At 35.3% G+C, this 24,821-nt stretch overlaps 1 protein-coding gene across 1 annotated transcript in view; it reads left to right on the forward strand.

Moving 5' to 3' along the window:
- DOCK2 (dedicator of cytokinesis 2) overlaps nucleotides 1-24,821 on the forward strand; it is a 491,936-nt gene that overhangs the window by 66,184 nt on the left and 400,931 nt on the right. Inside the window, 10 exon segments of the mRNA XM_074292033.1 lie at nucleotides 792-917; nucleotides 2,823-2,947; nucleotides 12,243-12,341; nucleotides 14,884-14,956; nucleotides 15,052-15,155; nucleotides 16,728-16,911; nucleotides 17,059-17,156; nucleotides 19,547-19,636; nucleotides 20,422-20,522; nucleotides 21,731-21,865. Of these exon segments, the coding sequence (XP_074148134.1) occupies nucleotides 792-917; nucleotides 2,823-2,947; nucleotides 12,243-12,341; nucleotides 14,884-14,956; nucleotides 15,052-15,155; nucleotides 16,728-16,911; nucleotides 17,059-17,156; nucleotides 19,547-19,636; nucleotides 20,422-20,522; nucleotides 21,731-21,865 (1,135 nt within the window).

The raw sequence follows: 24,821 nt of genomic DNA on the forward strand, positions 1-24,821 counted from the left end.
CTCTCTTTCTACATTCTGATGATAGGTCCTGAATTACTGTATTACTTGCCTGAACAATTATAACCATTTCTCTATGTATCTCTCCATCTCTGCTTCCTTCTCTCTCTATGTCATCCTTCAGTGTTACAAATATAATTTTTCTTTTTCAAAGATGTAGAAGAAATTCAAAATTCTTTGCCCAAACATTCAAGATCTTTTACCTTTCCACCAGTCTCAGCCTTTTTCCAATATTGCATTGTTTTACTCTAGAACAATGTTCCATACAAATTGAAATACTGTCTTTCTCCCAGTCATACTATATAGCAACAATGTCTTCTCTTTCCCTATTCACTTGTTCAATTTCTATCCCAGTCAAATGATGCCTATTTAATAAAACTTTCCCACTTAGTAGCAATCTTTTACCCTTTTACTCCTTACTAAATGAGTTGTTTCTCTCTTTTCTTATGTATTGGTCACATATATTATTTTGTATTCTTTGTTCAGGTTTCTATATATATGCCACATCCTCCATTAAAGTATATTCTTAATGAACATAGGAATCATGACTTTCTATCTTTCCCAATGTCCAGGACATGCTCTTATTAAGCATGCAGTAGTTGCTTAATAATATCTCTTCAATGAAATGGAATTGATATTAGGTAGATGGTGATCAATTATTTCCTTTTGGTAATGTGATCTTTCCCAATAACCAATTCCTGCAAAGAAGGCCTAAGAGAAAATGGAAGAAGTGGTTCAATTCAGAAGATAAAGTAGTTTATCCAAAAAAAAAAAAAAAAAAAATCTTCCTTTAGGCCTCTGGGTGACAATGAAAATGCTGGTTGGAGACATCATTCAGATTCGGAAGGACTATCCCCACCTGGTAGATAGGACGACAGTGGTGGCCAGGAAGCTTGGTTTTCCTGAAATCATCATGCCTGGTAAGAGTCAATCCAGTCTGAAATAAATTCGCTTTTATCTTTTATGACCTCTGGAGAAATAGGAGATTTAAACAGTGTGCTGTATAGGAATTCTAGATTCTTTACTTTCAGAAGAATTAGAAATTGCTAAATTTTAATTCTGTTGTTAATGTTAGTTTAATTCAATGAATCATGGGACATTTCCATATCGAAGCTTCTAAATAGATTGAAATTACATAAATATCAATCGATTATTCAGGGCCAAATGAAAGTAGGTCACATATATTTCCTGTTGAAGGGATGCTATGGCATATCTTATCAATTTTTTTTTGTTATTTTTATTGGTGCATGTAACATCATTAGTTCAAAGCAATGGGTCATCCTAAATAATTATTATTGATTTAAAAATGTCTTTCCACCTACATTGGAACATGAATATGTTCATCTTTTTGTTAACTCAATATGAAATACAACTCTGAAATGTCCCTCTTGCACTCATAGCTTAAAGTCCTTTCCTGACCATTATTCCTAGCTAAGAATTATTAACAATCTCAGAGATTAATGCAAACTTCCAGACTATGATGAACTGCTCCTTAATATCTTCCCTAGAGCAGGGGAGGTCCTTAAGTATCCATGTTCTTAGAGTCAGGTCTTGCAAAAGCAAGATTTGGGTCAGATAGTTGGGAGCTAATTTGATTAGATCAGTGAGAGTTGACTATTTGTGGAAACTGGACTAGGATTCATAACTCAGACACCTATCCTTGGACTAAAAAAAACCCTGTGAAATAAGTTATTTTGCTACATAAGCTTGTAAGATCAAAGAGCCAGAGTGGGAAGGATTCTCAGTCAATCTAGTATAATTACTCTTCAGATTAGGAAACAGAGACCAAGGGAATTCAGTGACTTTAGAGTCCTGAGTTTCAGTTTGGTTATACTTCAAATCAATTTATTTCCCTGCTATCCACAGATATAAAAGGTATATAGTGAGATACCTCACTATAAACAGACTGTGATGTGGTTGTTATTCTTGTTCCCAAATCTCTCTTATAATTGGATTCTCTTATATTTGATACATTTTTCTTTACTGTGAAAAAATTTATTTTCCTCTAGTACTCCCTAAGAATCCTTCTCTGGGTACTGAGTCAGCATCTGCTTATTCTAGCATTCTGGATAAATGATAATTCACTTTGATCTGTTCCCCTATCCAACAATGTGGTTTTCCCCATGGGATGCCCAGTTCTCATTGCCTACCTAGTCAAAGAATTGAGGAAAGTTATTCTATTCCACTCCCACTCAATGAGAAGCATCATGATTTATATTTGGCTGGAGCTCTTAAGCTGATGTTAGATTTCTTGTCTTCTCTTTGCTTTCCCAGAAGGTGTCACTATAGGATGGAAATTAAGTTGTTTAACTTAGGGGGAAAAAAAAAAGAAAAATAAACCCCAAACCATGGATAATTTGTATACCTACTTTTTCTTTTCTTCTTTTTTATTATAATTTTTAATTTATAAAACATATGCATGGGTGATTTTTCAACATTGACCCTTGCAAAACTTTCTGTCCCAACTTTTCCCCTCCTTCCCCTCCCTTCCCTCCCGTTGATGGCAGGTAGTCTAATACATGTTAAATATGGTAAAGTATATATTAAATCCAATATATGTATACCTACTTTTTCAAGATTATCTCTCAATTATAGCTTCTTTTTCCATGAACCTTTCTTTGTCACCTCCAATCTTACCTTCTCTTTAGGATAAGTGTGTACTACCCTAGCACTTTTGATTGTTGCTTATACTAAAATGAGGAAGTAAAATAGGTGGGAGTTCCCATCTTCTCTCTTAGCTCAAATTTTTCTGTGCCAGATAAAGTGAGTTGGCTGCTCCCTGCTGCCTTTGACTTTTGTGTCTAACTCTTGTCTTTCTGCCTTAGGGGATGTCAGGAACGACATCTACATCACCCTGTTACAAGGAGACTTTGACAAGTACAACAAGACAACGCAGAGGAACGTGGAAGTGATCATGTGTGTCTGTGCGGAGGATGGCAAAGTGCTGCCTGTAAGGGATTGCTCTGTTCCTTTCAGTGACATAGGCAACTTCTAGCGGCCTCAGTAGAAAGATTTTTCCTCAAAATTCAGCCCTCTCTTATATTGGCTTTTTTTGTGTTGGTATTGAACTACATGATCTGTATTTTTCACTATGCCTATATCTCTTTTCATGAGAAGTTACATATGTAACATGGTAGAATAGGAACTAGAGACTCAAAACTCTGAAGTCCTGGCTTCCAATCATACCTTAGAGTCTTGCTAGCTATGTGATCCTGGGCAAGTCATTGAACTTCTCTGTGCCTTGGGTTCCTTCTCTGTAAAATGGGGATAATGATAACACCTACTTCATAGAATTGTTATGAGCATCAAATGAGATATTGTATATAAAACATTTTGCAAACCTTAAAGGTCTACATTAATAATTCTCAATTTTGGTGAGTATCAAGAAGCATTTATATTCTTAAAAAATTATGGGATACTCCAAAGATCTTCTCTGTGATGGTACTGGTCATTATTTACTGTGTTAGAAATTACAATGGATTTGTAAAATATGTACTTATTTATTAACTTAAAATAATAATTGATTACCTGTTAACATAGCATATTTTGATAAAATAATTATATTCTCCAAAACAAAATAATTTGGGAGAAAAGTGACATTGTTTTACATATTTTTGAAAAGTTTTAAAATTTTCTGACTTAATGGAATATAGCTGGATTCTTACATCTTCTTCATTCAATCTGTTGCAATAAGTTGTTTAGAAAATGTATAGAAAAAATCCGGCCCCAAGCAGATATATATAGTTAGAAAACGGAAGAGTATTTTATAGGTAAATAATGCCTTTAATATTTTTATGAAAAGTTAAAAATTTCAAGTCAAAAACTTGAAGACCTCTCATGGTCTTTGGAGACTTTTAGAGTTCTATAAATTACATTTTGAAAACCACTGCTCTGCATAAATGTGAACTCATTTAAATACACATGGATAGATATCTATGACTTCATTAACAGAGGACAACTTCTGGTGAGAAAATGCCCTGGATCAAGGTAGATCAATAAATGTTCTTCAGTTTTTGGTGTATAAGATTGCCTAGGTCATGAGAAGTAAAGTCACTTATGAAAGGTCATATATTCAGTAATGTATGAAATACAGTGCTTGATTCCAGGACTTCTTGAGTCTGGTCTCTTCTCCCACTCCATCATGCTTTCTTTCTTTCTCTCTCTCTCTCTTTCTTTCTTTCTTTCTCTCTTTCTCTCTCTCTCTCTCTCTCTCTCTCTCTCTCTCTCTCTCTCTCTCTCTCTCTCTCTCTCTCTTTCTTTCTTTCTTTCTTTCTTTCTTTCTTTCTTTCTTTCTTTCTTTCTTTCTTTCTTTCTTTCTTTCTTTCTTTCTTTCTTTCTTTCTTTCTTTCTTTCTTTCTTCCTTCCTTCCTTCCTTCCTTCCTTCCTTCCTTCCTTCCTTCCTTCCTTCCTTCCTTCCTTCCTTCCTTCCTTCCTTCCTTCCTTCCTTCATCTTTTTTCCTCCTTTCCAGAAGCCTTTTTCTTTCATCTTGATTTAAAAGTTAGCCTTTTCCAATTAAAGAAAAAAGTTGTCATTATCCTTTGTAACTTTTACTCAGTCAGTGCCTATGAGAAGATACACATAGAAAAGGAGAAATTAGAAGTCTGGAAAGAATGTAGTAACTTTGGATGTCCCCAAAACAGACTTTCTGATCCCTTTATATAACTTGTCAGTGCTCAAGCAGAAAATCTGGTAAAAAGTCAATTCCTAATTTGGTCTCCAGGGGGCTAGCATAGTACACTTAAGAATGCAAAGCATATCGTTATAAATATTTATACAGCATATGTCCTATACAATTTTCATCATGTGTGTTTACATTTATTTGCTTATTTCTTCTTTAAGCTTCTCAGCATCTGTGTCCAGTGTGTGGGAGGGTTTTGCTTCTCTTATTTCTCCCTTTATGCTTCTGAGTTAAAAAAATTAAAAAAACCCAAAAACCTCAGCTATATGCAGACATTTAAGTCTAGGTGAATTTTCACTCATTAATGTGGCATATAACCAAATATGAAACCTAGGGGTAAGGGATTGGGGAGTGCAGACCAAAAGGGATAATGGGGAAAAAAGTGGTACTGTATGATAGTCCCAGCTATGTGACCTCTGGGGGATTCTATTAACTCTTCTGCTTTATCCTCAATCTATAAAAAGAAACCAGAAACCATTTCTCCCAAGTTTTTAGGAAGGTTGAATTAATTTTTCTTTTAACCCATCCTCCAATCTCATATAGGTGCAAATATTAGGAGACAGAAATTGAAGTGTCTGGCTCCTCCCTATTCTGTAGAATATCTAAGACCTTACTAACAAAATTCAAATTAAGTGAGAAAGTATCACTTTGCCCATAGTCATATAAAAAAGAAGAAGAAATTTTTTTTAATCTTAAAGGAGAATTGCCTTTCAGGGAGTCCTCAATCCTTTTCTTTGAAGATATTTTTACTCAGCTACCCATTAAAGTACTCTTGAACCTGCTTCATTTTAGAACATTGATATGGGTGCTTCTCTGATGTTTCTCAAGGACATATAAAAAAGTTAGAAAATCAGAACATGGGTTTCTTACATAGTCCCTATATCTAATGAATTATTTTTATTTAGAACTTCATAGATTTTCCCTGAATGGGCAGACATTCCAGATGAGTATATAAGTTAATTTTTAAAGTTTTGAATCTGAATAGTGCCTATTATAATGATGTGAGGAATGGTTATAATTTCTAGTGTATATTTTATGAAATTATTGGGGGAATTTAGCTAACTACTGAAAATCACCATGAAAGCTTGTATAAGGTCTTTTCCTATTTACAGAAATAAATACTATTGCCTAATTAAGTACCAGGCAACATATTTAAATACCTCCTGTAAAAAAAGAACAGAATTCTTTCTTCTGTTCTTCAAAATATAGATTTCTAGTAAGATGGCCAAGTCTGTCATGATCTAGATGTATCCTGCCCTTGGGAAAGGCTGGGGCAAAGAGCTGTAATTATTTTTCCAGTTAGCAATGCCCTTGTCCTGCTTTTAATTCCTTTAGATTTCATGGAATTAGGGGGACAAAGAAAGGAGAGTTTGAATTAGAACTGATTATCATACTGTTGGCAACCTGCAAGGCAGGAAGGAAAGGAAAGTGGAGCCCTTCTAGAGAGTGGGTAAATGCTAAGGGATAATAATAGGAACTGACATTTATATAAGGCTGTAAGGACTGTATTGCACATTACATACCATATCTCATTTGATTCCCAAAACAACTTTGTGAAATAGATATTGCTGCTATCATTACTCCCATTTTACAGATGAGAAAAATGAAGGCTAAGTGACTTGTCAATAGTCAAGCTGTTAGGAATTATTAGATGTTTTCTTAGCATTGAGTCTTAGCAACTGTTCTTTTCAGTATATCATATTATCTTCACTCAGGAGGACCTTAAGTGTCAAAATTAGCTTGGATATCTGCACTGGAGATGTTATGATATCCTACCCTCTAACAACTCTTCTTTGGACAAATGTTATATCTGCTTCTGGCAGCAATCTTATAACATAAATAGGCTAGGTAACAACCTCATCTTACAGATAGGATTGTGTATACACTTCTCCCAGGCACCATCCCCTAAATATGTTGTCTCCCTTTTTTAGAATATAAGTTCTGTGAGGGGAGGGTCTCTCTTTTATATTTCTATCCTTAGTACTTAGAATAATTCTTGGAACACAATAAGGACTTAAAAATGTATTTTCATTCATTCAATGCCAGGCTACTTTACAAGTTCTATACTGGGAACCTGGCATCTTAATTCCTTAATTAATTAGTCATTCAATATTTAAAAATCTTTATAATGTACAAAATGCTGAGAATAACAAGACAAAACAATTCCTTTCCTAAAGAAGTCTATATATATGTACACACGTATGCACACTTATGTATATATGTGTATATACACACATATATATGCATTTGTTGTTCAATCATTTCAGTTGTATCTGACTCCTTGTGATCCAGTTTAGGTTTTTCTTGGTAAAGATAATAGAGCAGTTTTCCATTTCCTTCTCCAGCACATTTTACAGATTAGGAAACTGAGAAACAGGATTAAGTGACTGTCCCAGGATCACACAGCTAGTAAGTGTTTGAGACTGAATTTGAATTCAGGTCTTCCTGACTCCAGGTTATGAGCTCTATCCATTGCACCATCTTGTTGCCTATATCCATACACACTCACACACATAAACACACTATATAGACATATACTTTATATATACACATGCAAATAGAAAAGATTTTACATATACAATATATAATATACAAGTTTGTATATATACAATGTATATATATGCACATATACATGTATACTTATATATACGTATTTCACCCTGTTCTTTATATATGGAAACATTCACATTTATTGGTATTTGTAAAGTTCATAATAGCAGTTAGTGTTTACAAAGATATGAGAATGAATATTTGGCTATATAGAAGAACTTTGTTTCTCTCTTTCACTTCATTGGATTATATCTCCCATAGTGGGATTACTGGATCAAAAAATATTAATTCTTACATAATTCTAAATCATTATCCAGAACAACTGGTTCAATTTATAGCTCCACAAATAAAATTCTGATGATACAAAAATGTCACATGTAATTATAAATAATGATTTGAACTATAATATTCATTCTTTTATTCAACAAACATTTTAAAACATTTTTAATGTTCAATGCACTGCAGTAACATTGAGGGAGATTTAGATAAACAAGTCTTGCTTCTTGTCCTTAAGTAGCTTTCAAATTTTTTATTTGGGGCTGGCTGGACCTAGTAGCAAGGAAACTCTGGGTAAGAAGCTCCTCTGCCAATGCAGATAAGCCATTTGCCCTGAATTTATAGTCTTTGAGATTTGCCAGAGAGCACTGTAAGTTCAATTGCCTTGCCCACAATCAAAGAGGCTACAACCTCATTTAAAAGTAAGCTCTTTGAGGGAAGAGACTCTTTTGGCCTTTCTTTATACATCCACAGTTCCTGATCATAGTGAATGCTTAATAAAAGCCCATAATTGGTTTATAGTAAAAGCAACACAATGTTTACATAGACAAAATGCATAGCCCTCATATCAATAGGTTTTCTCTTGACAAAGAGGGCTCAGGTATAATTAACCAATGTCCTGGGTTATTTTTTCTTCTCCTATAATTGAGAAACTTTGATATCTGACATTCTTCCAAAGGAAGTCACCAGTTTCTTTTTTTCAAGAACATAGGCTCATAAGACTAAAAACATAAACAGTTTGTGTTATTTACAATGTGCTACAAATAGGATTTCTTTCTGAACCCGTGAAATATAATTATACACTCTCTCTACCATCAGTGAGTAACCTTCAAGAAAACCATTTCATCTCTGTGACTTACAGAGACTCTAGATAGGGTTCCAGTGGAAGGTGGTTGGGATTCCTCTGAATTGGCTCTCATGATGAAACTATTGGGGTAGACAACGTGTGTGTCTGTACATAAGGGGCACACAAAATAGAAGTAAACTGTAAAGAGGCAGGTATTAGTAGCTGATAGTACTTCATACAGAGGTGGTACTCTAAATAATCAAAGAGATGGGAGATAGGATAATATTAGAAATAGCACAAAGGCCTATATAGGTGAACCATAGCATGTGCAGGTGAGAGTGAAGGCTGTGAAAGGTAGGTGAGGTCAGGCTGTGAAAAATGATTATTGCCAAATAGGAGTTTGTGTTTGTTCTTAGGGAATCATAGGAGTTTGTGTTTGTTTTTAGGGAGTTTGCATTGGAGGTGCTACATCTGCTTTTTTAAAAAAGTGCCCCCAGAGATCACCACCTATTGTGTGACACAGCTGTCCTTTATAGCATTTAATCTGCATATGACTCTGCTTTTCTTTGTCCTTTCTGGCATTTAAAGATAAGGAAAATGCAGGAGTGAGAGAAACAAACAACACCTAGTTCCACTGTGTAGCAGAAGGCTGCAGCAATTATTATATCCTCTTTATGAGGATTTGGAAAAGAATTGGACTCTCATTTCAGAGTGATTTGTGTAGCCCTCAGTCTACCTATAAACTCAGGTTGGTCCTCAGTGATATAATAAGATACTTCAGAGTTTTCAGTTTTATTTTCAAAAGCTCTGAGACAAAACAGAACATCAAAGACTTGGGTTTAGGGATGAGTGTAGGATGGGGAATAATGATCTTTCAAACCTTAGAAACTGTAAATCCTCACCAAAGTATGAGCTGATCTTTTGAGACACTCTGAACTCATAGTAGGGGTTTTACTTTTTTGATCAATCTTTGTTCCAGAATCTATAAGCCAAGCAGAATTCACTGACATTGCTAAAACTATAAACCTAGAAAGCTCATGCAATGTGTGGTTTAAGTCAGAGTTCAGGTTTCTACAAAAATTCCTATAGTGCCTTATGCATTAGACTCCCTGTATTCCATCAGAAATCAGAGTATGGAATGGCACTTGTAGCATGGTCCTTAAATTTTTTGTCCCAACACCCTTTTACACTTTTAAAAATTGTTAAGACCCCACCACCAGGAGCTTTTGTTTTGTCTATAAATATTTACTGTATTAGAGATTAAAATGTTAGTATTTTTATAAAATAGTTTGACTCTAGGAGCTTCTGAAATGGTCTCAAGGACTTCCACAGATCCCAGGATATAATGGATGTAATGGATATAATGGTGTAATGGATATAATGGAATCAGAAAGATCTGGATTCAAATCCTGTTAATATGCTTCATGGTGTTTTACTGTGGGCTTGTCACCAGTGCCTCTCTAAGCTTTAGTGAATTCACCTGCAAAATGAGTGAGTGGGGCTAGATGATTCATTCAGGACTTTTCCAGTTCAGCATCCTACTCCTGTGATTTCCCAGGTGTGAACACTTCCTCCACAAATTCAATTTCTCTGTTACATGAGAAATGCTCTTTAAGAGTCACTGTGGTCAACCTGGTGATGGTCCACTAGGAAGTTAGCCTGGCTGGTTATGAAAGTAATGAAAGTTCCCACTAGGTTCACATATAAATTTTATATTTGGGATTATTTTTCTGACATAAAAAGAGAAAGATTTTAGTGGACATTCTAAGATCTGACTACTTTTTTGTTTTTGTCAATTCTATTGGATTTGAAGTGTCTTGAAAGTACATTTTTGTGTTTCAACATCTTAATAGAAATTTAAAAGCCAGGACCTTTTCCTAAGGTCACATAGCATGGATGTCTTTGAAAGTCAGTATGTTCTCTAAGTATTCCTTTCAAAAGGACTTTTCATCCTGTTTTTAGACAAGTTAGATTTGATTGTAGATAGAATCAATTAGTTGATGGAGCACAAGACTTAGAGTGAGGAAGGCCTGCATTTAAATCCTAACCCAGATATTGATTAGCTATGTGGTCTCAGCCTCAATTTCCTCATCTATAAATGGAGTTGACAATAATATTTCTACAGAAATTATTTCTATATATTTCTATATAGTTTATATATACTTATATATATAATATATCTATATTTCTATAGAAAATATTATAGAATAATATTTCTATAGAAATGTGGACTATTATTTTTTGAATTTTTTTCTTCTTTGAAAGCCCAGGATGGGAAGATAAGTTCTCTTGAGACAAGCAGGCTTTTATTTCTTATGATTGATTTGGATTTAATATATATATTATATATTAAATATATGTGGTTCTCTGCTGTGCTATTCATGCCATGCTGACTCTCAGTCTCTCAGTCTTAGGTCAGTCACTTAACCCCTTACTTTCCCAGATAATTCTGTACAAATAGTTGCACAGCAGGTCCTGATCTGCATTAGTATAGTTTCCATGGTAGTGAAATCAAAATTCTGAAGAAACAAAAAAAAAGGGTATGTACATAGATATAGATATACATATATATGTATAAATGTGTGTGTATGTATACGTGTATGTATATGTATAGTTGTGGATTTTTTTAACTTTAGAATTTCAAACATCTTAGTATTTGAAATTGATGAAAGAGCAAAATGTTATGTTAAATTAGTAAAATAATATAGAGCATTATTAATATGTAGTAAGTTAATAAAATACTATAAATATATATTTTTCTTCATAGCTATCATACGCATATACACAAACAAAGACACACATCCAGGCCTTGTAGAAAGTCCTGCAGTAGATAGAGTACTGGACTTAAAATCAGATTTCACTGGATCTTTAGAACCTGATTTCAAATCTTCCCTTGAACACTTTTTAGTTGTATGATGCTAGGCAAATGTCACTTAATCTAATGTCAGCCTCAGTTTATTCCTCTGTAAAATGGGGATGTTAATAACACCTACCTCACAGGATTGTAGTAAGGATCAGATAAGCTGACATATGTAAAGCATTTTGCAAGACTTAAAAGTGCCATATAAATATGATCATTCTTCTTCTTAGTAATAATAATAATCACTTAGACTTATTTCTTGGTAAGCTACTGCCATAAATATAGGAAGCAGAGAGAATAAAGGTAGCCTACTCTGTTTTCCCAAAATTACTACACAATAAGTATTCTATTTATAAACAGAATAAATATAAATAAAATTTATAAGTAGAAACTCTCTTACTTAGGGTAATATTTGTGTTGTAGTATTATAAAGTCACAATAAGAAGTATTTAGATCTATCAAATTATGGAATCACAAAAGCCTTCGGATCCATCTAGACCCACCCACTGATTTATGGGTAAAGTGGCTTGCTCCAGATCACGTAGATTATTGGTGACCACCAGTCTTAGAAGCCTCCTTATCCATGAGCTCTCATCCTTCCTATTAGGTGCCAACCCTACGCTCTAATCCTGATGCCCATAGGCTTCTAAACCCGCCACTTTTCCCCGTTTCAATGTGTTCACATTAGAAATCCATCAGAATAAGTTGCTGCTCGGTTGCTTTGAGCCTGTTTGTAAACTTGGTAAACATTTAGATTGAGGAAACAAATCGGATTAATAAGACCAGTGGTGCTCAGTAACTACTGGGCCCGTTACCATTTACAATAAGGCGTCATCAGCACCAGCCTTGCTTCAGTGCATTCCAGAATGCCAGTAATAGAATTTCTGTAGTTAAGCAGCTGTCACTTCCAGGAGCTAGAGTGCTTATGGATGAATTTGTAATGTGGAAGAGAAATGATAGATACCTAGTGGGAGGCTTGGGAAAGAGGGAGGATTAGTTTAGGTAGCTTGTCCAGCCAAGACATTGGCTACAAATTATCAAAGAGAAGAAAAACTAAATCTAAAACTTTTTCTTTGTCTTCTTATTGGGTTAGAATGCCATTTGTGTGGGCGCTGGGGACAAGCCCATGAGTGAATACAGATCTGTCCTCTACTACCAAGTCAAGCAGCCGCGTTGGATGGAAACGGTCAAGGTATGGTGCAAGTTGGGGAAGAGGCTGACGGAGATGAGTAGAAAAACATGTGATCTGACTCATTGTTTTGGGTATAGTCTTAGTCTCAGCAATTCCATCAGTATTTTGGTGAAAGTACTAAAAGGTGTTTTGTCACCTAGGACCTACAGTTCTATGCAAGGAGAAGATCAATTGATGGTACTTTTGAATGATACTCCAATAAAAATTTGAAAAGGGAGGCTGATAGTGCAGTGGGAAGAGTAAAGCATTTGGAATTCAAATGTTGACACTGTCCCTTTTAAGCTAAGTAGACTTGGAGTAGCCACTTCCCTTCCATTTCTTTATCTGTAGAAAGAGGGAGGTTGGCTAGATGGCTCTGAAGGATCCTTCTGGCTCTGGAGTTATGTTTCTATATTAAATCTAATTATGGTAATCTAGCATCAGTACCATGGAGCGCTTGACCTAGAGTTGGGAAACTCTGAGTTAACATTTTACCTTGGTTACTTACTAGCTGTGCACAAGCCCCTTAACCTCACTTGTCCTCAGTTTTCTCATTTGCATAATGAGAAGGTTGAACTAAATGAGGTTTGAAGTCCCTTCCAAATGTAAATCTATAATCTATGTGTAATCCTGTGAACTTTGTCCTGCACAATTTGGAAAGGGAGAAGAGGAGCAGGGAGGATAGTGATCCAGGAGATGGATGACATTGTGTGTACTTGAGAAGTGTTGATAATCTAATGGAGGAGATGGACTAGACCTGTGAAAAAGGCATAAAAATTCATATGCACCTCATGTCAACTCATTAAAACCTTTCTAATTCATTGTTCATCCCTGGGTAGGTCAATTAACCTCTTAGGACCTCATTCCTACAATGAAGGGTTTGCCAATCCTAATTCTGTGTTATTCTAAGTTTGGACTTTAGCCAGAGACCCAGTAAGACACATTTCACCATCTCAGTCTACAATGCATTTTTGGTTGCAAGATTCCCTCCATATTTGCCTCTCTTTCTCCCATTGCTTCCCTTGTCTCTCAGACACACCTAGCCACATATATATGTTGTTATTCACTTTAAGCTTTGACTTTTAAAATCTATGAAGCTGATGCCTTCAGACATTTTTTAGCCTAGTCACATCTGAACCTGTTACTCCATTTTTTTTTTTTTTTTTTTTTTTTTTGGCGAAGATACTATTAAATGCTGCTATTTTATTTTCCAGTTCATTTTATAGATGAGGAAACTGAGGCAAACAGGGTTAAATGACTTGCTCAAGGTCACACAGATAATAAGTGAATGCAGGAAGATGAGTTTTCCTGACTCTGAGCCTAGCACTCTATCCACTACCTAGAATGGGATGCATGTTATTTTCCCAAAGGGAAAAACTATTTCTCCTCTTCCCCCCCCAAAAAAAAATCCTTTCTCTTCTTTGAAAGTGTTAACTTTTGCTCTTCTATGATCTGAGCAGGATGTTTTTTAGGATATCAAGATAGAAGATGGCATGGAGCCCCTTCAATGCCCTTCCTTTTGTCTAAAAGAGATAACACAGAAAAGACTTAGTCTAGATAATGGGTTCATGCTCTGGGCAGAAGAAGGGTTCCTAAAGCATGAATGAGTTTTAATAGTCATTCCTGAAGGTGGGCCATCCTAAAATCATAGATTTAGAGCTAAATAGGGTCTTAAAGGCCTTTAAATCTAATTTTCCATTTTGCAGATGAGGAAATTGAGACATGGAGAGGTTAAGTGACTTGAATTGGTTCACAAAGCTAATAAATGTCTGGGGTGAGATCTGAATGCAGTTTCTTTTAACTCCAATTTTGGCATCTACCATTTCAAATGGTTTGTTAATGTCTTCCGTGACATTCTTTTGTACTTTTTGCTTACAATTTTAACTTAGCAGATTGCTTAGATTGTGTTGTAGTGGGACTGGTAATTGGGAACTAGGGATAGAGATTTCCAGGATCTACATCCAGGCATACTGGGGTGATTTGTACAGAGTAGCCAAAGAGGCTAATGGTCCTGGTTTTTAGTGTAATAGAACTTGTTGGAAAGAAATACCACGGAGAAGCTCTATATATAATCACGAATGGGATTTAGCCCCAGGATTTTTTTCTGAATCTAATATTTATTGGATTAAAATGTGTTATTAATTTGCATAAATGAGGCTCCTCAAGCAAAGCCCCTAATGACCACACTTAATTTGCTAAGCATTGATGCAATTTCCAGAACTCCTAGCGTATGAGAGGGAAATGTACATTGTGCAGTTTGTAGTGCATAAAACCCTGTGCTAAAGTTATGTGACTTTTATATCAATTTGGGGAAGATTCATTTTTCTCTACTATAATCTACAGGCTTATTTTTATTGGCTAGGGATGCAATTTGCCAAATGGATTAAATTTAGTACTTTATTTTCTCTTCATAGTTAGTCCTTGTATAATTTCTTTATGGTTCATCAGATCTGATGGATGTGTTATAAATCAGTGTGCAGAGACCTCAGTGAAATGGAATGGGTGGTGATGGGATAGATTTGTTAACCCTGTGTTTCTTAAATTCTGGTCCCTTTTTACAAAGGTCGCTGTCCCTATTGAAGACATGCAGAAGATTCACCTGCGTTTCATGTTTCGACACAGATCTTCCCTAGAGTGTAAGTGTGTAGCCCAAAGGGCTTGATGAGTGGGGCAATGGGATGACTGGCCTGTCCAAATTTCTCTTCTCTGACAACACATTTTCCATTTCCAGCTAAAGATAAAGGGGAAAAGAACTTTGCTATGTCCTATGTGAAGCTGATGAAGGAAGATGGAACCACTCTGCAGGATGGGTGTCATGATTTATTAGTCCTGAAGGTACAGTAGCATTTTTTCTTTATTTTTTCCTTTCATTTTTTTTTCTTGATTCTGAACTTAACAAACATCAAATAAAATGAGCATTTCCATATACATTGTAGAACAGAAGGATAGTATTGGACATAAAACTGTGAATCTCTATTATGTAAAGCTTGCTTTTCTTCTTAAGTATATAATAAATCCAAAATGTAACTTTCCAAGTTTCCCTACATTTGTGATTCCTTCTGGCCTTCCTTCTGTTCTCTTCTCCTTTTGGTGAGTGGGGAAGAGGAGGAAGGGTGAACTCTAGCTACATTTCTACCACACTTCCCCCTCCCCTACTTGAGAAAAAGGAAAAAAAAAACAACAACAAAATGAAAATTGTACAGTCAAGCAAAACAAATTCCCTCATTGTTCATGTCCAAAAAGAAATGTATCATTCTGTATCTATAGTCCTCCTTTTTGTGCAGAAGTAGGTAATATGCTTGATCATTGGTACTCTAGAATTGTCATTGGTTATTTCATTGATTAGAGTGCTTGAATCTTTCAGAGTTGTTTATATCCACAATGTATATCCATATTTATTAATAAATTTGGTGATATGAGTGTGTGTGTTGTGTGTTGTGTGTGTATGTGTGTTGATCACAGTCTTTCTGTACAGACCAAACTTCAAATGCTTTCAGAGAAAATGTATATTTACTTAATATATTTAATAGAGTTTAAACATAGATAAATTGTGATATATAAAAAGTTTGAGAGACAATTTCTGGGTAATTAATCATTTTATTAATAATGCTAACATATGATTAATAAAAGGAGTCAGTGACACTCTTGAATGCCAGAGACCCTCTCATGGAGTCCATTCACTGCTTATAAGCCCTTGAAAGAGTGTGTTCCTGAGGGTGTTAATCAGGTTTGATTGGTTAACAAGTAATGAGAAGAATTAATATTATATTGAGAGGTGGACCTATTCTAATGAGGGAGATATGACTTTGATTATGTCATTTACTTGAGAACCATCTCCAGCCTCTGGCAATCTAATCAAAGAGTTTTTCCTCAATCCAAACCTGTATAAGACACAATGGGTGGGGGTTTGAATAAAATGGAAGAGAAAGTTAATCCAATCTATCAGCAATGTCTTTTAGATGCTGGCTTGGCCTAATAGAGAACCTTTTAGAAAGGAAAATCCTGTGTCTCCTTAATATTAATAATTAGTTATTTAAAAATCATTACTTTCAAAGACATAAATTGTTATTATTATTGTAAATTCAATATTTATAACAAATATCAAATTACAATGAAACCAAATATAATGTAGATTTCTTCCTAACGTTCCCCCTCTACCTACCTTACTTTTATGCCCTTAATATCCCACTCAGGTAAGAAGAAAGTCATTTTAAAAAATCATTTTTATAAAGCAAAATCATACAAGTAACAGACAAGTCTAAATTAAGTTAATTTGTTAAGTGTTTCATTGTTTTTCTTTTTCCTTTTTGTGGCTCCCACTTCCCATAGCTACTAGCTAAGATTTAGCCATAGTCAACTTTGACTTATATTAGACTCTTGGAGAAGTAACTGGAGTCATGTTTTTAGGGAGACAGCAAGAAGATGGAGGATGCCAGTGCTTACCTGACCCTTCCTTCTTATCGGCACCATATTGAAAGCAAGGGATCCACCTTGAGCCGGAGTGCTAGCAGTGTAGGAGGACTCTCCATCAGTTCCAGAGATGTGTTCTCTATTTCCACCCTTGTGTGCTCTACCAAACTAACTCAAAATGGTAATGAGGCTGCTTAGGAGTATGGGTGGGGCTGGGAATGAAAGAGAAGTAATACTTTCCTGTTTATGGATGTATTAGGGAAGATAAAGTAGGAGATCCAAATGTATGACCTACTCTGTTCAGTATTATGAATGATCTGTGTTCCAGTGGGTCTGCTAGGTCTACTAAAGTGGCGTATGAAACCTGAACTACTACAAGAAAATTTAGAAAAATTGAAAATTGTGGATGGAGAAGAAGTTGTGAAGGTTGGTATGAATCCCTTTATTATTTTTTAAATCAAATCCCTTTAAATGCATAGAAACATTCACATGCATTCAAATCTGGGCATTGAAAGACAGAATTGGGTTGTCTTTGAAGGGGGTTAGAGCAATTCCCTTCCCAAATGAATATTGGAAATGCTTATAAAATAGGTCACAGAGAAAAGAAGGTTATAGCATTTAGAATTAGAACACAAGTTAGAGATCATTTGGTCTCCATTCCATCAAGATCTGGAGATAAAGTGGTTTAAGAAAGATCACATACTGATCAAATAGAAGACTTGGGATTTGAACCTAAGTTTCTAAATTGAATGGTCTTTCTATTATTCACATCCACCTGGGAGAATCCCTTATTGCTTTGATAAATTAATTCAATGGCTACCTTCTACAATAAATAAAATCCTTCCTGATCTTCCAGCTATTAGCACTTCTTCCTCTCCCAATCCCATAACATTATATCTATTTTGTATTTATACAAATACATATTTGTTTCCTTGAGTAGAGATTGTTGAAGACAGGGTTCTTTTACTTTTTTTTTTTTTTTTTTTTTTTTTCTCCAATGCCTGGCACATAATAAGCACTCAATATAGACTTGTTAAATAAGGATGAGTTGATATGTACACCACAACAAAATTCCCCAACATTTCTTGGAAATCATTCCTCTAAATATTTGGTTGATGAGTTGCTATATCTAATGGACTGTCTTGCACATAATAGGTTTGCAGCTATGTGACTGCAACTAGTAGGTTTTTTTTTTTTTTATCATGATCCCTTTAGTTGATAAGAGAGATAAGGAAATATAGTTGGTTTGACCTGCTTATCCAATTTGATAAAGCAGAGATGAGGAAGGGGGAAAAAAAATCTCAAAGGATGGAGACCTAACTGTATAACTGAGGTTTCTGCCAGAATAAGCAGAATATTGGAGGTATTTTGGTTGTATCCATTTGGTGACAGAGAGAGAATATAAAGTGTTTCAAGTATAAGTCTAATTAAAGCAGCTTTGTTCTCCCCACAGCAAGGATTAAGGAAAGAACCTCAGCAGCTACTGTGACCTTGTTTACATCAGTAGTCAGAAAACCAAGGAATAAATATTTTGTTTGGCGAAACCCCCATCCAAGAGTCTCTGAAAAACATTGATTCAAGGTGACTGAGGGAGACAGGCTTGAGGTAGTGCGAAAAGTGCTAGATTTGAAGTGAAGACTTGAGTTTGCATACTGCATCTGACATTTACCAGCTCTATAAACACTAACCTTGTTGAACCTGGATTTCCTGTTGTGCAATATAGAGATCCAGAGACATGATAGTTTACTGGTTAGAGAGCTAACCTCTGAGACAAATAGACTGAAGGTGAAGAAGTTCTGTCTCTGATTGATGCTAGGCCAGTTGTTTAACCACTCAGTGCCTCAGGCAACTCTTTAAGACTTTCTCTGGTATGGTGTTAAAATACATTGGAAAAGGGATTTTCCTCACCTGGGAGTTTCCTATGCTGAAAAAAAAAACTACAATTTTAAGAGCAAGGCAAAATAAAACAAATCTCTGGAGATACCACTAGTCATAAACATTAATAATAAACATTTATATAGCATTTGCTATGTATAAGATACTAGTGGAGGCCCACTAATTTATCCTAGCTGCTGTGTAATAATACTGTGGTACTTCACAGGATTATGGGGAAAGTCAAATGGAATATGTGTGAATGCTTTTCAGACTCTAAAGCTCTGTAGAAATATCTTCTATTATTATTTTATTTGCTAGCATGTAAACTATGGACAAGAGATAGCCTGCCATAGTGAAGTCAACCTCAGAGTTTGCGAGACCTTAGTTCTAACACAACTGACCTTGGGGGAATGACTTAACCATTCTGTGTTCCCAGGCAGCTGTCTAAGACCATACCTTGTAAGGAAGTTTCTGATTTATATTCCTTAGGAATTTTCTATGCCCACGATAACAGATCCAGATCTAAAACCAAAGCAAACTAACAAGAACAACTTGAGAGTCCAGACTATTATTACAAAATGAATGCTCAAGAACCTATACCTAACTACCTGTGACAGTCAACACCAGCTACTTTCCAGGAATCTATTTGCCTCAGAAGGCAGTTTACTAGTTATGTAAATGTAATATGTGGTACAGTATAAAAAAACTCTAGCTCTGGATTTAGAAGATGTGTAATCAAATTCCCCATTACTTTCACTACTTTTATGATCTTTTCATTTTTTGGGGTCTCAGTTTCCTCATCTGAAAAATCAGGGAGTTGTACTAATTGGCCTCTGATTTCTCTTTTAGCTCTGCATTTGGTATATTTTAACTTGTTCTGTTAGAAATCCCTTGTTCCCTACTCATGCCCATGACTTATATGAGCTGTTTTTTGCCCCCAGTTTCTCCAAGATACCTTGGACGCCCTTTTTAATATCATGATGGAACATTCCCAGAGTAATGAGTATGACATCTTGGTCTTCGATGCCTTGGTAAGAGAGTGGTAGAAATCTACAGGGATGCTTTGAATTTGGATTATATTGATAAGAATACTGTACTTTTGATCTCATGGGACTGACTTTTGATCAGATGGATGGAATTATTTTTCTTTTAATCTTAAGAGTTACATTTTCATCTATAACTCTGGTAGAGTGGGAAAAAAGGAGATTTTAAATCCTGATAACAAATTGATGTTGATTGGATATACAGAAAGTAGGATACCAGGAAGTATCTAGGTTGCTTTTGCTGAATCCTCAGGGTTAGCCCAAAACCTAACTGAGGAATAATATCATTTTTGGGGAGCTTCTTCTAACTTGAATTTTGGGGACTTTTTTTTACTCCTGCTGGGCAGCAGGTCTGTCTCAGGCTATTTTAGTGTCATCATGTCACTCCTGATTGCTTTCCATTGTAGCTCTTCACTAAGGCCTGACTTCCTTCCAAACTCCTTGTATTCTTTTTCCCACACAAAAAATTGTGATTTTCTTACTGTCATAGGGGAAAGCATCTAAGGTGTTAATGGCTAACTGAGGCTTAATTGGTTTCCCCAATCCAGCAGTGCTTACATTTTAAATGTAAATAGGATGCTGTAAAATCTTAACCAAAATAAATGAATTTCTAATAGAGGGATTTCAGGTCCTCTTACAGAGAAATGAAAGGGGATATTCTGAGTGAGTCAGCATCTCAGAATCCTTCAAGTTCCATGATACAAGTATCCATATTCATATCAGCTGCACAGAATGTCAACCTCATAAATGCTCATTCTTGACATCTTTATTAGATCTATATAATAGGACTCATTGCTGATCGGAAATTCCAGCATTTCAATACTGTCCTGGAAGCCTACATACAACAACATTTCAGTGCAACATTGGCTTACAAGTAAGTGCAAATACTTACTAGGTTTCTCTTGATCATCAAATCAAAAATCATCATCCATATAGCCCTAGGGGAAAAACTTGACCCTTAAGTGTACCTCGGGGACTGAATCCATAGCTATCATCTCTCTAAAAAAAGTTCTGTATTAACTTCTCCAAGAAAGAACTAGAGTAATTTTGCAAGTTATGACTTTAGAGTCTTAAAAGTTATTAAATATTAGAGTTAAATGAGACTCTAAAAATCATCTGACCTAATCCTCTTGTTTTATTGATGAAGAAACTCAGTCAGTAAAGTTGTCAGAAGTTTTCTTTTTTCAACTTTTCTCTCCTAGTTTAGTCTTTTGAAAGTGCAATGCAACAAACCTCTTGAATGGAGGATCATAGATTTAAAATTGTAAAAGATTCTGAACTTCAATTTTTTTCCTCAGGTATAAAATGAAAGCATTGTATTAGATGACCTCTAAAACCTCTTATAGTTCTAAATTGTACTATTCCTTCCTGTCCTTCCTAATTCCGTGTCTGCTTCTTAAATTAAAAAAAAAAAGAGAGAGAGAGAGAGAGAGAAACATGAGGGGCTTCCTTTTGGTTACCTATTCTAAGAATTTTCTTGTTTCTCCTCTCTAAAAGACGATTACAAAGAGAACAAAGGTGGAAAAACTTTGTATTAGAACTAATTTTTAGATTCCCTAGTCTTCAGACATATAGCAACATTTTAATTTTCATAGTAATGGAAAGAGCTAAGCCATAGGCTGAGATTAATCCTTTTAAGATTCAAAATACATGAAAAATCTCTCTCTTTATAGGATCATTCACAGTTCCTACAATGCTGTTCTCCATCTGAAAAGGACTTTTTTACCCTACTTTTTACCCACAGTCATATAAAAAGATGGTCACTAATAGTTAGGCAGACACTAACCACCTGACTATGACCTATTTTTTCTAGTGATTCCTTTTTTCATGGAATTATGAAATGCTAGAGCTAGAAATAGTCTTAAAGATCATGCCATTCAGCTTCCCTAGCATAATCAACTTTCTTTACAGTATTTGTTTTGGGGATTTTTGCATATACATATGCACTGCTATACTCAATGATAAATTTATTTTGCACTACTTTATGCCATGGATTGAATGTTTCATGATTTCATGTACAAAATAGTAACTGTATCATGTCCTGGGAAGAAAAATATTTTGAAAATATAATCTCTTGTTCAGGAAATTGATGACAGTTCTGAAGACCTACTTGGATACTTCCAGCAGAGGGGAGCAATGTGAACCTATCCTAAGAACTCTGAAAGCTTTGGAATATGTGTTTAAGTTCATTGTTCGGTCGAGGACATTATTTTCACAGTAAGTACCTGTTATATAAGAGTGATTGATTAGTTCTGCAATTCCACTGAGATATAACAGTTTTTATGTTATTGGAGACACTCACTTGAAAATTATAACTAGTCGTGATCAGAAACAACTTTCTCCTTTTGTAATCCAGTGAATTATAAAATCATAGCAAATGTACCTTCACATCTAACTGCATTTGAAAAAAAAAATCCTTCTTCCGGACTGTTCAACTTAATCTAAAAGCTCAGAAAATAGTATTTTATTCAACTATTGGGGTTTGGGCCTTCAGGCATTCCTTGGCTTTCTCTGGCTGTTCTTGTTCAATTTGAGACACAAGAGAGCAGTCCAACAATTTGTATTCAATGTTGCAGAACTCTTCTAGGAGGGGCCTCAGGGTACCTTAGGTGATTTGACATTCATTTGACTCCAGCAAAGTTATGTGTGACAGATGGACTGGGGTCTGAGCTTTAGTTTCTTGTCCTTGAGACACGCTACCAATCAGTTCATATGCAAAATAATGTGGAACTCTCTGGATACAGGAATCAATTTAATAAGTATTTATTAATACTACCTATGTTCCAGACATTGTACTGGGGACATGTAGACAAAAATAAAAATGGCTTACGGAGCTCCTGCTATGGGGAAAAAGAAAAAGTAAATTTATGGGGAGAATATCCTTGAAAGCAACTAGCTATTACAAAAGGTAAAGGTAAAAAGAGACAGCATTTCAGGCATGGGAGACATCCTGTAGAAAGCCATGGAGAAAGAAGGTAGAATACTATGTTAAGGGTCATTTTGACATTGTAAACACAAACCTGGAAAAATAGATTGGAGACACATTGTAAAATGATGTAGATACTAGACAGAGGATAAACCTTGGACACTTGATGTTCAGTACCCCTGAAGGCATAGTTATGGTTGAGTTTAAGAAGGCCAGAAGTAGGGATTTTTTATGTTATTGATTATGTATTTAATATTTTTATTTTCCTTAGATGCATATAAAATAATTTTTACATGTTTTTGAAGCTTTGCATTCCAGATTCTCTCCCTTCCTCCCCACCTTCACCCCCTTTAAAAAGGCACATATGAAGCTGTATAAAACATTTCCATAGAAGTCATGGTGTGAAAAAAATATATGATCTCCCCCTCTCTCCTCAAAAATATTAAAAAAATAAAAAAGAGTATGCTTTAATTTGTATTAGATATTGTTAGGATTCTTACAAGGTACTTATGCACTTAGTTCACACCTTTAAAGGAGTTCAAACCTTTAAAGGAGTTTACACCTTTAAAGGAGTTCGGTCATTGGTCCACACATTAGACTCACACCTCTGGGAGGAGGAGTCAAGATTTCATTCCATTTTCAACCCTTGTGCTGGCTGGAGGCTTTGGATTCAGAGGGAGCTAGAGGCTGAAGTTGGAAGAGACAAAGGACTAGTAGCAAGAGCTCTCGGGAACCAAGGAGAGAGGAAGGCCTCCAGAAAACTAGCCAAGCCCCAAGTGAAGGAGATAAGATTTTGGAAGAGACAATATTTGAAGGACATAATAAAGGATCTGGATTTGAACTCCTGGTTGCATTTGGGGTGATTATTGGAACTGAACTGAAAGGAAGGCTACCTCCAGAAGCTCCCCAAGAAATCCTGCTCCCCCCAAAATGATTACAATCTAGAGAAAAAGAACATTACAGATAAAATCTTTCTTTGGGTATGGATAGCATTTTTATCAGAAGTCCTTTTGAATAGTCATGAATAGTTGTATTGCTGAGAATAGCAAAGTCATACACAGCTAATCATTCTACAACATTGCTATTACTTTGTACACAGTACATTTCACTTTGATTCAGTTAATGGAGGGTCTTTCCAGGTTTTTCTGAAAGCATACTGCTCACAATTTCCCACAGAACAATAATATTACATCATAATCACATGCCATAATTTATTCAGTCATTCTCCTATTGATGGACATCTCCTCAATTTCCAGTTCTTTGCTCTGAGAAGTGAGCAGAAACAGGGATTCTTGAATTGGAGTCTGTGGGTGCACTTCTTAGCATAGGACTTTTTCTCCATGAAAATTTGATTGAAATACTAAAAAAAAAGGCTCCAGCAACCACAAAGTACCCATTAGGAAAGTTTGTTCAGTGGGAAGATTAAATTTTATTTTAACTAACCTCTAGCTAAAATTTAATTATTTCTTCTAAGTATTTAAAAACAGTTATTCAGGGAAGGGGTCTATCAACTTTACCTAGTGGTTGTATCCATGATACAAAAGAGGTTAAGAATCCCTGGCTTAAAGAATAGGTGCATGAAGAAGGGAGGTCTTTAAAGAGTTTGCTATGTCCATTTAGGCCAAAGGATATATGTTGTGAGGGAATTGTCTGGATTATATGGGAAAATAGACATAGAGCTGGAAAGGACCTTGTTAATCAGACATTTTTATTCTGGGTTCATGAATTTTTTTTAATGTTTTCATGAATGTCAATATGAAATTCCAGGATTACAGTTATAGTCCTATATATTTTGTGTTATGCATTTAAAAACATAATTATGAGAAAGGTCCGTATACTTCATCAGACTGTTAAAGGGGATCATGACATAAAAAGAATTAAGAGCTCCTGTTATAATGGAGTTCATTTTATAGAGGAGCTGAGATTTGAACCATGCATCTTCTGACTTCAAATCTTTATTCTTTCCACTCTTTCATGTGTAGTTAGTAAAACTAAAAGAAAAGGATTTCTAGGACTGAGTTCCTAGAAAATTTCTCAAAGTTTGGGCTCAAAGTAAAAGAGGAAGGAACATCTGTGATAACGAAGATTGTAAGCTCTTTAAGGATAGGAACTATCTTTTTGTGTCCTATCTCCTAACCTAAAAGTGCACTTAATAGGCACTTAATACATATTTAGTGAATTTAACTGAATTGAACAATACACTGGAAAAGAATGATGGAAATAATTCTGTATAATATAGCTTTGTTC

The sequence above is a fragment of the Sminthopsis crassicaudata genome, chromosome 2, assembly GCF_048593235.1.
Source record: "Sminthopsis crassicaudata isolate SCR6 chromosome 2, ASM4859323v1, whole genome shotgun sequence".
Taxonomy (NCBI): Eukaryota; Metazoa; Chordata; class Mammalia; order Dasyuromorphia; family Dasyuridae; genus Sminthopsis; species Sminthopsis crassicaudata.